At 40.1% G+C, this 16,438-nt stretch overlaps 1 protein-coding gene across 3 annotated transcripts in view; it reads right to left on the bottom strand.

The window, feature by feature from the left end:
* Window positions 1-16,438, bottom strand: part of dnmt3ab (DNA (cytosine-5-)-methyltransferase 3 alpha b) — a 46,880-nt gene that overhangs the window by 11,538 nt on the left and 18,904 nt on the right. For 2 of the 3 annotated variants that reach the window (XM_059353896.1, XM_059353897.1), the window contains 10 exons: window positions 15,367-15,507; window positions 7,973-8,359; window positions 6,592-6,750; window positions 6,261-6,368; window positions 4,258-4,414; window positions 3,915-4,061; window positions 2,989-3,033; window positions 2,552-2,631; window positions 2,272-2,384; window positions 103-286 (listed from right to left, as the gene is read on the bottom strand). In XM_059353896.1, the coding sequence (XP_059209879.1) occupies window positions 103-286; window positions 2,272-2,384; window positions 2,552-2,631; window positions 2,989-3,033; window positions 3,915-4,061; window positions 4,258-4,414; window positions 6,261-6,368; window positions 6,592-6,750; window positions 7,973-8,359; window positions 15,367-15,507 (1,521 nt within the window). The remainder of the gene's footprint in view (window positions 1-102; window positions 287-2,271; window positions 2,385-2,551; window positions 2,632-2,988; window positions 3,034-3,914; window positions 4,062-4,257; window positions 4,415-6,260; window positions 6,369-6,591; window positions 6,751-7,972; window positions 8,360-15,366; window positions 15,508-16,438) is intronic. The other variant, XM_059353898.1, reaches the window with a different exon arrangement.

The raw sequence follows: 16,438 nt of genomic DNA on the forward strand, positions 1-16,438 counted from the left end.
AGAAAGAGAGGCAAAGAAAATGAGACACACGTGCGGGGGGGGGGGGGCGACTCCTTGTCGAGACAGTTAGTTGGATTTATAGTCGAAAGGTCCATTACTCACAAAATCTTGGTCATGATTATTTGCAAAGAAGTGCTGGAGACGGCAGGGCCAGTCAGTGCGACGCCCCAGTAGACCAAACACACCCTTCTGACTACACATGTAGCAGTTCCACGGGTCCTCTTTGATGGCTGCGTGGGCTGCTCCTTGACCAACCAGGAGGTCGACACACTCCACACAGAAGCACCTGAATAGATTGATTGAGAATTTATTTGAACACAAAATAAAAGATGAACAATTAAAAACAAACGAACAACAATAAATACAAGACAACAACACAAAATGAAACAACAACAAGAAAACACTTAATTTTGTTCAAAAGGAGTGGGAAGAAGCCAAAGCTTATTAAATCCTTCTCCCTCTGTTAATTTACTATATTCAGTTAGATAACAACAATAATGGGTGTACACTTACACCCATGTAGTCACAATGACACAACATTGAACAAAGAAACATCAACACACACAAAAAAAGAAAAAATAGTAATAATACATTTAAAAAATAAAACGTCAACAATAACCACCTACTGTCATTTCACACACCCGTTTTTATCCCTATATCGTGTGAAGACATGCTCTTTATATTTGATTTTGAAGTGTTTAATGTTTGAACATTGTTTTAATTCTTCACACATCCCATTCCATATTTTTACTCTGCTGAATGAAATGCCAATTTGTACGTATTTTGAGTTGTATTTTGAGTTTAAATGTAGGATAATACATGCCAAAAGGGTTAATTAGTATAGAAATAATAAGTATATCCTCTTATTATCTAGTAGAAAATACTATTGGGTTGTCCAAAAATACATTAGTAAACAGCCACATCATTGCATCGAGTGATATGTTCCTGCATTACAATAAACTTGGGCGCTGTAGTTTATTTGAGTAATTACACAACCACAATCCTGTTTCTGTAAATACTCAGTAGTGCACCTAATTAATTCACAATTTTCCACAATTTAATTCTTTCTTCGTAATGGTTGCAAAAATAACCGTGTCAAACTGTTTCAGGAAATGATTGAGCCTCTTTAAAAACGAAACTGTATAAGCTTTTTTGTGCCACAGACGAGGAAGTGAAGTCGAAAAATGATGAGAATTGGGCTAATGCATTTTTGTTTTGTGTTTTTAATCCTTTGAACCCCATGAAAGTTCAGTGTTAATGAGTTAACAAAATATTAAATTATATAACAAGTGATTGACAGCTCTCTCCTAACAAAATCTGTTTCTAAATCATTCAGAAACAGGCTTCCCTGTTGCAACATCAGTTTTTGATATACATCTATGAGGCCAAGTTTTAATGGTTTTTGAATGGAGTTTGGGAGTTTTGAGTTATCAGCCAAATATCATGCAAATGCAACACATAGGAAACCATTGTTTGCTGACTGATCCAACATGTGACTGACAAGGGTCAATCTGTTCTCAATGGTATTTTTTATGACTCATAGAATCTCGAAGTCTCATGTTAGGATACTTTATCAGTCTGTTACTTTATTTAACAGTGGTCTATTCAACTGACAGACAACAACACTTTATATAATATTTGTGACACCACCACAAAGCCTCTATTCAATATGTGTAGTGATGACACGATCCTACTATCTGTAGTGGAAAAACAACTGTACCTTGGAGGCAGTGGCAAATACAAATCACTGGTTTGTATGCCACTGCGTAATATGCGTAATATCTAAGTTCACACAAGTGCACATAATGGAAGTGGACGAGGGAACTTCCCTACATTATATATGGCAATGTACATTAGTCGTAGAGTTGCTGTTCAACAAGGTAGCTTTCATATATGCTCAAACAGGTGTGTGGCCCAGAAGTAAGACTGTGCCCCCTATCATACACATTTATTTATCATTTTCTCCTTTTAATGCACAAATTGAAGGAATTCACAGGCTTTATTCCCCAGAAATGTGTACATAATATTTCACGTGACAAATAAATTGATGAAATGATTGATCGTTTTATCAATAAGTTCAGTTAAGCGAACAAATTGGGCACTTTGTTTTGATACTAAGGAACTCCCAACCAAAATATATAAATAGAGCACATTGCTTCTCTGTGCAAAAGATGCTGTCATGATGATTTGCTGGCATTTACATTGTTGATAAAGATATTGCAGCTATTGTGGTTTCTGTCATCACACAGTAGAACCCAGTAGAAAACTCACCGACAGCAGTTGTTGTTTCCACACATGAGCACCTCTCGTCCTCCGCAGCAGATAGTGCAGTATGACTGGTAACCGTCGTCGTCATATTGATATGCACATTCTAGGAAGCAGTTCTGTAAAAACCAGAGCGGTGTGACATATTTAGAGCCACAATTTCATGGGGTCACATCAGGCGCTGCTTGAAATATGTTCAGTTTATTGTGAGCCTTGAAAGGAGCTGTGATTTTACGACGCAGTCGTTGGAGTTTGGAGATTTTTAATGACCTCTATCACAGCTTACCTTACAGCTCTGGCACATTCCTCCAGCGAACAGCGGGTGCTCCAGACTAACATTCAGACTTCCACAGGAGATACAGATGTCTGTAGAAAGAAGCGCAGTATGTCAGTATTTAACAGGAGAAGGTCAGAGAGGAATGAACACTCTGCTGCTGTGATGCTGCAAAACTTCACACTTGAACAGCTGTGACGGAGGTGAAGATCTAATGAGCTTAGCTGGTATGTTTAGAGAACTCACAAGAGAGCCGGTAAAGCAGCAAAAGTCACGGAAATGTTACCTCTACATCTTGACTCTTTTATAGTTTTATTAACACTGACGCATACATTGCTGCTGCTTTGCTTGTCAACAACAGAGCAAGTGAGAGGCGTCCCGGTATTTATCCCCTGAGAGGCCCCAGGGTGCTGCTACAAGCTAGAGGGCACAGAGGACACATCACTTACCCTCTATGCTGCGGCACTTTTGTCTCACTTCATGAACAAGCCGTTCTGAAAATACAACAGATGAGAAACTTAGGTTTACAAAATCCCAACTTGACAATATATTTGTGAGGTAAATAGTTAGAGATTTGTCTCCTTTTAACCTCAAATTCAGTTGTTTTAGTTTATGTATTCACATATATGAGAAGAAAAACAATATAACTACAAATATCATCATGCAACCATCTGTAAAACCATAAAACATATTTCTTCATAAATATATACAGTAAATAATTTTGTTTTAATGTAAATGTTGAGATTGCCAGAGAAATAAAAATATATTTATGTGCTCCCTTAGACTCTAAACTTAATCAAATTAAAAGAAATGTCTAATCCAAATGATCTAATCCTGATCATTGTTATGCAACACTAAAATATACAGTGCTTCAAAGTATTAGCTTTAACATAATTATTTGAGATATTCTGGATTCAGTAAGTAAACTTTGTATTTATAGCAGCGTGGCACACCACATAGCACATACCAGCAATAAAAGGGGCACATATAATGCAATAACATGAATCAAACACTAAATAGAAGAGCAATGTAAAACCATTGTACTTAAATTAAAAAAAACTGATTTTAATAATAGCTTTTCTAATATTAGTATATATCTAATAGCGTCTGCTGTTCATTGCCTAGACATCCTACAGTAAAATCAATAAAGCTTGTTTGTGAATAAACTCAAACAAACATCTGTTGGAAGAGCCTGAGCCCTTTTGTCTCGTCACATCACTCACTTCCATCTTAAACCTGCCACTCTAATGGACCTCTTGTCCACATACTACATCTCCAACCACTTACATTGATGTACAACTGCGCTGAGTCCACCCCATGGGAAGGAATATAGAGTTCACGACTCCTATTTAACCTAATAAATGAGGCACCTTACCTCGTGTCCTCTCATCAATGATGTCCTTGACCTTGGGTTTCTCTGCTGTGCTTTTGCGAGGCTTTTTGGCTGGAGGAGGCGTGTAGGCTGCTGCTTCAGGCTCCACCCACATCTCAGGGTAAACCTCTTTGTATGGGTTACGCTCCTCTGGGGTGCACAGCATGTCAGACAATTAATATCACAAGCAACATTATGCACTTATTTAATCATGCGCTTAATTTAACAAATTTGTAGTTGAAGAGGTCCATTAATGGCTTTTATCTGTGAGAAATAACGAGGTTGATACACATGGAAAGTTTCTTGAAATGTAAAGATGAGACTCCCAGTAATAACTTCCCTTTACCTTCTGGTGGCTCTAAAGCCTTGGGTCCTGTGGGCTGAAATCCTGTCATAGCCCAGTCAATCATCTGCTTGTTCAGCATTTCCACTGATTTGGAGGTTTCTGTCTCATCATTGTCAGGGCAGGCTATGAAGGCTTTGCCTGCCCGGCTGCTAGCCACCTAAACACATAAAAAACATGTGTGACCATGCTGGAGGAAGTGTGGAAATGACGAGGCAAACCACTACCACATCTTTTGGAGTTGCCCAGGACTACGACCTTTTTGGGACGATATTGTGGAAACCATACGAAGGATACTGGGACAACAGGTTCCTCTGCCATTTACAACTCTTTTTCTAAGTGATTTACCAGACGGGATGGCAGAAAATGATAGATACCTCTTGAGGATAATGTCTGCAGCAGCAAAAAAAGCTATCACCCGTAAGTGGCTGCAGTCAGACCCACTCACAACCTCTGACTGGTTAGAGGTCATTAAAGAAATTCACCAGATGGAGAAACTTACCTTCCTGCTCAGATTAAAAAAAGGCCTGTATTATGCAAGATGGAAAAAATGGACGGCGTTCTTGACAAACGAGGACGGTCATTCATGACCCCCCCCTTCTACTTTTATTTTATTGTCTTGCTAATGCTCTGTTTGTCGTGGTGTATAACCGCCAGATACCTTCCAAGGGACATATATTGTTTGGACTGAGTAGTGCAAAATTTTATATGTTGATCATCCTCAAGTGATCCAATTGCCTGGCTATGTTATTTTTTATTTGAATGTACTGTGATGTTGTCATGTTTGACTATTCCTGACATAAGAACTAATAAAAATATAAGTATAAAAAAAACAAAAAAAAAAACATGTGTGACTAAAGTTCATCCTCAATATACTTGACTACATTATTAATGTGGACAAAAAGACACCTGTCCTTAAAAAAGGATCGTAATTATTTTCTCTTTGTTCCTCATCTAAGCATTTAAAATTGTGTTTTTTGCATGTCACTGTGCTAATTACACTGATTTTCAGTACCATCTTTATGGTTTTATGGACAGTGTACGAAAAGCCAAACAGGGAAATGCATCATACAATTTCTTGCTGAGAATAAAATGAAAAGAAATATTTCCAGTAGTTAAGTGTTAAAACACATTTGTTGTTGTTTTTTTAATTTCTGTTTGCATACAGATAAAACAAACACATATATAATGTTTTCATCAGTGGTGCTGGTAACAATACTTCAGTATTTATGCTAAACTAAGCTAAATGAATCTAGCTGCATTTTAAGCTTGCAAATATAAAAGGGGTATCAACAGGGTTTAACAATAAGGAATGCCAGATTGCCCATGTTGGGCTAGGAAATCTGGCAAACCCACTCATCAATCGGGCAATCGGTGCCCCTTATCTGATGAAGTAGCTAAGGGGCGAACCATGTTGCTTCCTTCATATCTCTGTTGAGCGTTTCACACGCACAGTACCAATAAGATACAAAATGGCGACGGCAAGTAAAGACAAAGTTCAGTTTGTTTGGTTGGATGTTGTTAGAGGATGCGGGTGAAACTCCAACTCCAATGTTTTGCAGTTTGCCACAAGTTTGAGAAAAAAATAAGAAATAGAGCATTTCCCACAATGTCAAACTATTAATTTAAAGAAGTGAAAACAACTATATATTTAAAAAAAATAAAAAAATACACTCTTAACTATAACATTTTCTATTTTTAAGATATTTTTTTGGCCATTTTTGGGCTTTATTGACAGGACAGAGTGAAGGGGGAAGACATGCGGGAAAGGGCTCCGAGTCAGATTCGAACCTGGGCCGCCTTACAAGACAATGCCTCTATGGTACGCGCTCTACCAGGTGTGCCACCGGGAACGCCCAACATTTTCTATTTTAAATTAGCACTACGATTATACAATGTTTGAGGCAATGCTGAGCTTAGTAGGTAGATTTTTTTTATTAGTGAATCAGGTCGTAACAAATGACTTGAACTGAAAAGATTTTAAAGCTCACTGCTCTTTTACTCACCTGTAGCACCTCGTAGATGGCTTTCTTGTACATGGGTTGCTTGTTGTAAGTTGGTTGGTGAAAGGCATTATTGAAGGAACTTAAAGGCATGAGTTTCTCTACACAGACCTGTAAAGTACGCAGAAAACATTGTTAACTTCTCAGGTTAGAAGAATTGTGTTATTGAGGTAAAAAAAAAAACGTGTAATAACTTCTGTTTACTCTGGAAAGGAGCAATTGGTTGAGCAAATAAAACAAATAAAGCTCATTATAAAGTGTGTGGTTGTCACTATAAACTCAAGGCCGTGAAAAAAACCCAACAGAAATATTAATGTTGGCTCAAAAAACTCACCACTGAGAATTTTCCATCTCCAAACCACATGACCCATCTGGTTCCCTCAGCAGCTCTGCTCCGTCCCGTCATCCACCAGGATACAATGCGGCCTGGCCACCACGAAAACCCTCGAAGTTTTCCCCAAACCAGCTCACCGATGCCAAAACCACGACCATCCTGTAGCCAAAATAAAAGACAAATCATCCGCTCTGTATTGACTTCTGGGCATAATTATGAAACCTTTTTAAACACTGTCTGTTTCAGTTTGTTTTTCTTTAGAATAGTAAAGTCAAGTCAAGTCATTTTTATTTGCCACAAGGGGCTTTACAGTCGCTATCCTTAGACCATGGATTCGGATAAGGTATAACGCCCCAAGAACAACTCTAACAGGGAAAAACAATGGAAGAAACCAGAGGAAGGATCTCTCTCATGACAGACAGACGTACAATAGATGTAATATAGAGTTAAAGGAATAGAGAAAAATCATAGAATGGACAATCAAGTTGACGAAATTATTGATATATTGTAAATGTTTATGAAGAATATGGATCAGGTTGGACCTGAGCCATGCAAACTTCTCCAAAAGTTAGACTGCAAAATGAAAAGAGAAAAATGTAATATCTAAGAAATAATATAGGCTATAGTAACAGTATATAAAGCTGATTGATCATACTATGAATTAGGGCTGCAAATTTAGGATTGATTTTATTATTAAAAAAAATGTAAAAAATGTGAAAGATGACCATTTTCAAATTTCTCAATCCAAAGTGCAGAACAGAAGACAAAAAAGAAAAGCAGCACATTGTTAACACTGAGCTCCAGTTTGGATTCTTGTTTCCGCTAGATTGTTTCCATTTTACATGTGCGGTGTTGTTCAGATCTGTGTGGCAATGTAAAACAATTGTAGTCTGTATTTATTTAATAAAACATTTATCTGTGGTCATTTAACTGGACCGCTTTCTGGTCAATGTGACAGGGCAACAAGAATTGACAAGCACTTAATGCACAATAGCCCTTAGCAAAATGCATTTCCAGCTATTGGTAAAGCTAAGAACAACCCTTAGCTAGTCTGTTGCAGGCATCTGGTGGAGAGCCACACTGTACTGAGTGCACTTTTCTAGTTTTATGCTGAATTACATCCACTGTAAATGTGTTGCAGAGCTTCTGCATTATTATATTTCATGAAAAGTCAACATGACATATCTGGTATCTTTTGAAAATTTCGGATCTCCATGAGGCTAGCACAGTTGTAGAGCACCTGAGGTGAATAATGGCCGCTTTAGTCGACACGGATTAACCCTGGCCTTAAAGGAAATCCTTTTTCCAATAGACAACTCTGTGGTAAAATCCTGTTAGTCTACAGCTGGACATTAATCATTGTGAATCAATATTATATTACCTCATACTCCGGCTCAGCGTCTGCAGGCTTGGGGGACGTCTTGTCTCCACCTCCGATGGCGACGGGCTCAGGGGTCGTGGCCACAGTGGGGGACGCGGGGTCAGTAGGCTGCTGCTGTTGCTGCTGCTGAGGCGGCTGCTGATGCTGTTGTTGTTGTTGTTGTGGCAGCGACGGCTGTGATTGCTGTTGATACTGAGGCTGTGACTGAGTGTGCAACTGAGGCTGCTGCTGCTGCTGCGGTGGCTGCTGCTGCAGTTGCAGCTGCAGCGGCTTTGAAGGCGATGGGTGCTTGATTATTGAGACCTCTTCTTTCTGGGTCTCTGTTTCATTCTCCTCGTGATCCTTCATCACATTCATTGCTGACATCAGTTTGGACTTTTTCTCTGCCTGAAACACAGCCCAGTGACAGCAGTGATGAGGACACGTTTTTTCAGTTGACATGTCCAGTGTTTGAGGGATGTTTAACTTGCAGATAAACATAATTAGACTAGAACACTTTTATAACTGCTGACTTAAATCAAGAAAAATGTCAAACTTCTGCTTACACGTCTACCAATAGAGCAATTTGGGCTTTAGAGACCCCTGAAAGTTCAAAACTAGACAGAAAATTGTTCTAACAGGAAAGAAAACAATAAGGCCATAACAAAAGGCAGGCATAACAAACTCAAAACCAAAACAACCTCAGAAAACCCAAACAAAACTCTAAATGTAAGCCACGTTGACTAGCAAACCATTTCTCCCTGGCTGCCGCTAACCTTTGTGAAGAAGAGATGAAGAGGTGAAATGGACAAAATGAGTTAGAAAATAAGTCAAAGAAGAATTTGACCAAGCATTGAATGCAGTCTTTGAGTACTTGAAAGTGTTATGGTGCTATGTACATTTAAAAAAAAAAAAAAAAAACTAAGCTTGCCTCCCAAGCAATGCTAAATACATTACACAGGACATGACACAAAATCATATTTTGCTGCAAAACCAAAACAACAAGCTGAAATGTGTGAAATTCCACCATGGAGCTGAGGGGAACTGCAGAGAACAGTAAATACAACACAATGGTCATTTTTTGTGGGTTTGTCGTTGCACGAAACACCTTTAACATTACACAATCATCTGACCCATTATAAAAATTAAATATATTGATTATTGCAGCTTTATGGGAATGCATGTTACTTAACTGTGGTCTTGCAGGACCCTCAATTATCTAATATTACTGGTAAATTCAGTATAAATCGAGGCTGATAGCATTTGTAGAGATTTAGTTGAACACCACAAGTTGTGCATGTCGTCTCTGCTGTGTAATTGCAGAATCTTGATTGTGGGAGCCTAACAGCCTTTGTAAACATGGCTTTATCTCCGACTGTAAGGCCCATTCATCAATGGCACGGTATACAGTAACTCTATAGTGTCCAGAGCTGCAGCGTGGAGTTCACTGGGTTTGTGGTACCTGACACTGAACCGCTAGGTCGATCAGAGAGGACGAGACGCAGCCGGGACTTAAGCCTCTCACAGTAAATCCCCAACAGCTGCACTCGTTCTGATGTCTCTCTCTCAAACACACACACGGTAGGACTCACATGCACACACATGTTAACTTTCTTCTCCTCCGCTCACTCTTTTTCCTCAAAACACGCACACACAATATATATCTGCCATATGTAAACACGTGTTGGTCATACTATAGGCTCCACGTGAGAGCAGTGCTGCACAGCTGTGCTTACTTTCCTCAAGTCTTTCTCAGGTTCTCAGGTCTCACACACACTGTAAATGTCCAGAGGTGGACTGAGTGTGTGGGAAGAGGAGAAAAAAGGCTAGAAGGGGAGAGACTGAGAGGGAGTATGGCACAATCCTCCGTCCTCTCTCCCAGTGTGACTCGTAAACAATAGCGCCTTTAAGGGGAGGTGGTGCTTAGACGGCATAGGGAGGGGTTTCGGAGCAGAAGAGTAGAAACATGTGCTCTTCAATCAAGAGGCTCTGCTGTGGTTTATAAATATCTGCACTGTAGTGCTGGATGGATGGTTCAAAGCCCTTGGCCATATGTGTTAGGCTTCTTGGCTCCAGCACAAGCACATTGGAGTTAGTGTTCGACAGCCTGCTTGGATGTGTGGTTCCAGATGGTAAACTGCAAAAACTAACAAATGTCAATTAAACTGCTAAATGTGTTATGTGCATATGGGGAGAAACAATCTGAATGTAACATGTCTGCAAGTGAGGAGAGCAGTTGCTGGAAGAAATGGGCTGAAAGAATAAAGCGAGATTTTATTAATTTACTCCAGAGAGTGCCACCAGTAATCACAGGTATACTGGGAAATCTGTAAATGGCAATAAAGCGGCTGAGCTACTGTTATGCGCTCTTTTTTTGGTGTGTTTAGGGTCAGACTGTCTCCAGGGTTCCCTCTCCTCGGAGCCAATGAGAAAGTGACGCTGGAAATGCCAGTGGGGGGAGGAGAGAAAGTACAGTGGCTATAAGAACCAGATATTTGTCTCTGGACTTCTTCCCAGTTGTAAATGCCCCCCTTTTGGGGGCCTCACAGTGTGTGTGCAGCTCCACCAGCAAGACAGGCCCTCTGAGTCTAAAGGGGAAAATAGGAAAGGAGGTAGCAGAGACACAATGCGGTCTTTATCATTTACGCACGCCTGCCCGTCACTGACGGCTCAGAAATACCACCACTTATATCCGCTGTCACGCTGTGCTGAAGACAAATACCAAAAATGACAGCAGACATACTGTAGATGTATAAACACAGCAGAGCAAATGTGTTTAAACAACCTCGCAATGAAAACAGCTCAACTTTTTTTTTGCCTTGGAAAAAGTATGTTATACATATATGAATACAGTGGAAAACCAAACATAAGTAACTGTACTGACGTAATTGTGAATTTTGTTATGGACAGAGTGAAAGCAGAAGCTCTACAGGCCTCTGGCAGTGTGTGGAGAAATGTTGGGTGCACAATGAGGGATAATCTGACTTAGAGGTCTGTGCAGCATGATACCCTGAGGGCTCAAGGGGTGACAGAGTGCACTGGGAGGCAGAAAAAAAGAGAACAGATATTGGTCTCTGGGGTGTGCAGATGATACTTTAGTATCCAATCTTGGCTGTACTTGTGAACAAAAAGGTCACGTTTACAGCGTAGCTTCAGTTATTTATAAGACAACACCTGCCTGTTATAAGGCTGTTAACATTACGAGGAAAACTTCTAAATCTCAGAGAGTCAAAAGTGCAGTTGTTGAGATGAAACACAAGTGTGCATAAGCCCTGAAAACTTACATGTAATACAGGGATGAAGACAACAAGCATCAAACAAATCAGACATTAGAAAAAAAAAAGATGTTAGCAGCAGTTCAGGTGCGATCGAATCAAAACAAACAAGTATTCTGCAAACTGATTAAAGGTAAAAGTTAGATGAAATAAACTGTCACTGAACATTACTTCCTTACACAACATGACAGCGAGCCTTTGAAGCAACACAAAAGAGTTTGACCTTTGAATGCAGTAGTCTCTCATGCGCAACAGGCAGGAGAGACACAGCAGGGACTGTTTTGTGTAATTGTTTGATGGATTATACAGTGACATATGTCTTCAGTGCAAAGACCTATGCTTATCTGCTGAGCAGGACTGCGAACAAAATATAAAAACTTCCTTAAGTCACGACAGGTGTAGTGAACTCAAGAAGCAGCAGACCAGAAACATTGCAAAAACTGATCCTAAAACATGAAAAACATGCAGCTTTTAAAGTGGAAATACTGTCTGAAAATACACAAGTGGCAGGTTCTGTTGTGCAGCGATGTGGCCACTGCATTCATTAGCCTGATTTTAGCACAGATCCCTACAAAGGCTGTGTATTTCATGAGTGGCCTTGGGGGGTCACACCCAAATAGGCCATCTGGTTCTCATTGTATTGTGTCCTTTTAAGAGATAATTAGGAATATTACAGAGTCAGCCATGAATACATAAACAGAATTCCCCATGAATCCACAAGTGGAGTTGTTAAAAAAGCTCCCTGAGGAGGCTGCACGGCTTCCTCCAGAGCCCTTTGAAAGCTTTTCAAGTTATCAAATAACTCTTTTAATAGTAAATCTATGACCTGTGTCAAACTGAACAACGTACACAATGATAAGAGGGAGAGAGACTGAGGCCTACACAACAACTTCACCTTTTTCCCAGTTAAAAGTTATGTAAGGGGAAATCATGGTGGCTCTCACAAAACAGCAACATTCTTAAAGTAAATATATCTGACCTAACAGAGAATAACGCTGCTCTGACATTTCTAGGCACTGCTATGAAACAGGAAATAGTTTCAGCACATATTCACCCCACGGGAAAAACTTTTTTCAGGCAAGCAACTTTTTCCCAAACACGGCTAAAGCTTGCTCACTCTTCCCTTTTAAAGAGACGGTTTCCCTTTAAGCCGTGCAGAGCAGATGGTCCACGACAACTCTCGTGGAAATACCTGAAGTCAGCATATTCCCCTCGCTGTAAGCAGGCTAATCAGACATGCACACAATCCCTCCGTGTTATCAAACAAACAATGCAGTGCACATACCCATACACACCAGCGTGCAACCTTCATAATCCAGTGTGGGGCTTGAGTTTTTTTCACCCCCACTCTCAGGGTAGAAGAGATCGCTTAAAAAAAGAAAGCATGAACATTTCTTTGTCTGGGAATTCAGGGTCAGGTGATTGCCGACAGGAATTCTGGTTGGCTAGAGAGGACTTGCAAAATGTTGGCAGCGAGCCAAGAGGCTGTCTTGCAAGCAGGGCTGGAAATTTGCTGCAAACCTCATCTTCACCCTCATATCCATAGCACAGAGTTCATTTCCATAGCTGGGGGAGGGGTCAGGAGAAGAATGGGGGAGGGAAACAGGGAGGGAGAGACGGAGAAGTCCACTGTAACACAAGGCACATGAAAAAAAAAGAGAGATCCTGGAGAAAGTGCAAGACGGGAGTAACCCTTTCAGGCACCATGTCCTCGCTGCTGCAGAAACATGCAACAGCATAGCTCTGTGTCAAGTAGAACTGAAACGAAAATGCATCATAGTACGCCTCTGGAAAGCTGGAAATCCTTTGATGCCAAAACAAATCAGTCTTTGTGCAAATTAGATCAAAGCTCGCAATATGCCAGATGAGAAAAAGGGAGAAAAAACAGCCACACTAAAAATTTACATCTTGCAAATCCCCTTAAATCTCAGCCTTGTAGAGCTGCTTGTTCAAGAAAATCCGCCTCTGTTTGGTAACTTCGTGAACTGCCTCGTATTTTACAACATTTCACTTGTGGGACCCCAGCATGTCCTGCTAATTTGGCAATATTTCCTCCCTGGAGACATTTTTATGGCTGCTCTCCGAGCCCTCTCCAGAGTAGAGCAGGGGGGGCGGGAAGGCAAAAGAAATGGAAGACCCCATGTTGATACTACGGAGACTCCTCATTATGTAACAGATGAAGTTGCACTACATCACATTACTACCAGGTGCCATATTTAACATGACTAAGTAATGAGCAATGTGGGGAACTTCATATATATAGGATTTAACATCTATTGTTTCTGTTGAGGTTCAAAAAGGAAGATCAGAGCTTGGATAAGCTACCACATTGGCTGATAGCAAGTGCTGTGTAATGATTTTGAATGCATTAAAAAATACCAGTAGAAAAGCCTAGTAGCATTCTATCGAATCACAAGATCTTCATGAATAGATGCAGTTTGCTCTGTAGCTCAAATTTCCATTTCTCTCAATACCTAAAGGACTTCTCGTGTTCTTGACCTTGGAAAGTTGTCAAAACAATTCTTTTTGGTGGAACTCCATATGGTTGCTGTTCTTGAGCTTAAGTACGATGGTGTGATACTGCTGAAAGCTCTAAAATATCTACTAAATGGAACTTGTAGTGTATGAAAACTACTGTTTCCAAGGCTGAGAATGATTTATTACTGCTCTACATTCATGTGGAAAGTTTAATTGGAACTATTTTCCATCAAAGAAATTGTCCCATGAAAAAAAGTATATGTGAAATGTAAAGAAGTAATTTACAGCATTATTTTCGTCTGGAAACATCTGGAAATCAGATTCAGCCCTCCAGTCAATCAATGTTCCCAATTAGAGGCTGTTTATAACAAACCATCTGCCCAAATGATCCTGAAGTGTGAGGGCATTACAGACAAAATTGTACGTTGTAAAGTTATGGACTGGATCTGAGTTTCCTCAATTTCAAAATATCAAACATGTCTTATGTTTACCTCTTGAAATCATGCAGTATGATATGGAGAGTGTCACCAACTGGATGCTGCCAAAAAACTATATTACCAACTCACCTTCAACTTGCACTGTAAAATGTTTAAGCTAGGCTGATTCCATCTTCTCAGCCTTGACATCCATTTTTGTTGTTGTTGTTTTGGTCATTTGTTCCTGCATCTTGGTGGAATTGTCCATTGTGGGTATTCTTACAATTAAAATATTAAAGCCATAGAAAATACAGAAAAAAACCCTCAAAGGGGGCTGCAAGGACATCTATTCTTCCTCCTTTCCTGAGAAATTCTGGATCTGGCCTCCACCACTGCTTTCATACTAGGTTGAGCAGTGTGAGCCAGCCACATAGCTCTGTGGCTCACGGTCTGCAGACTGTGGTGGTAGTATTGGCGTCTAGTTTATTTTCTTCGTTAGACAAAACATCGGTAAGCCTCTGGACTTCCACAATGAGTGAGTCGTGCAAAAAAACCAGCAACAAGCAGACATCACCGAATAGTTAGTGTTGTTAGCACCTTCTAGCTTGTTTATGATGTTTGTTAGCTTGCAACTGGCAGTGGTTGAAACAGCGTTAGTGGTTGTGAAACATACATTAATATTTTCTACAATGTAACAGCTCTGTAAAGACAAATCCGCTCTGCCCTGGAGGTTTCAGGTTTCTTTTACAGCTTTGGATTGGCTTTTCCAAGTAGTGATGCACCTAATCGAGTTTGCCCAGCATATGTTTGAATCTACGATTGTAGGAAAATGCACAGACGTCTTCCCCTTTAGTAGAGGAATTTGAAAACATCTCTGTAGTGACAAGCTTTGCACGGATACAAGTCAGTTTAGTCAAGGTCAACACATTTTTGAGTGCAAGGGGACTTAAAGAATTGGTTAAATCGGTTGTTATGTCTGCTTTTTTAAAATCAGTTAAGATTTGAAAATCCTGTAGCGGGCAGCAGGCATAAAACAATACACAAGAACAAAGTCAGGAAATACAGGAGCTTACTGAGGCAAAGGCCTGGAAATCCACTGAAATAAATGGTACCTTCATGAGATATCAAATGACCCATCAAATACACTTGGCTGTGAATGCACCACAAGCCCTATCTTTCCCTGGCAGCTTTAGTCCATGCCTGACCCTGTAATCTACATTGGCTGGGAGAGAGCTGGGGTACTCACCTCCATCTTCCACTTGGCCAGCCACTCCTCTCTGGTCCGCTTGCTAATGTAATAAGGGTCACCAGCCTGGAAGGTTATTCTGGGCATGGGCCTCTGTCGAAGGCTGATCTCCCAACCAACTCCCCTCCTGCCTCGACCTCCCTGTTTAAGGGAGTTAAAAAAAAAAAAAAGTTAGCTACTTGTTTTTCCTTTTTTTTTTTTTTCATCAAACATTCAGATTTGTAATAAATCTGTGCTTTCCATCTGTCACTAGAGCCTGCGAGACAGACTGTGGTTCACAAGTGAGTAATTTGCCGTTGAGGCGATGGGGTTGTCTAATTTCCAAAAAGGTGATGACTCACATGTTAGTGTGCCGTATGGTGCCATTAGCTTGTGATTGGTCAGGCAGCAAGAAGCGATGCCACAGTGTCTAATCACAACTCCCTGGCAACAGTCTCAAGGTCATCGGCACCAACTGATACAACAAGCTCCCAAGTGTATTTGATATTTCAAATCTATACACCACTAGGTACCATTTCTTTCACAAGTCCAAAGGCAAGAGAACTACTCAGTTTTTCTGGACCTTGAAGATAGGCAACTATGCAAAGCTTCTAGTCTAGCAATAGTGCAGATAAAGTTTACTTTCTGTGCAAGCTTTCTTCATACATTTGCAGAAAAGTAAGTGGGGAAAAAGTAAACGATACACAGAATTAAGGTGAAAGGTATAGTTAGATATTGGCAGAAATATAGTTGTTCACTTTGTTGCTGAGAGCTAGATGAGAAGAATTGTTGTTTTTATAATTTGGTTTTTGTACAGATTGAAGGAATAGGAATTCTTTATACCCAAAAAGATATTTGTGTATCAGGTACTCACCCCGTGTTACCTTGAATTCATGAAGAAACTTGAATGCCTTCACAATGAACGAAGAATCCCAAAACAGAAAATTCTTGATGAGTTGTAGTAAATGGGGCAGTGTTTAGAAACAGCAAAACTATATAAAAACTCCTATTAAAAAAGAACTCCCACACAACTAGTGTAGTGTAATCCTAGCACGCTGTATATATAAAGTCCATGAGACTTGGATTATACTGC

Source organism: Centropristis striata, chromosome 16 (genome assembly GCF_030273125.1).
Source record: "Centropristis striata isolate RG_2023a ecotype Rhode Island chromosome 16, C.striata_1.0, whole genome shotgun sequence".
NCBI classification, from domain to species: Eukaryota; Metazoa; Chordata; class Actinopteri; order Perciformes; family Serranidae; genus Centropristis; species Centropristis striata.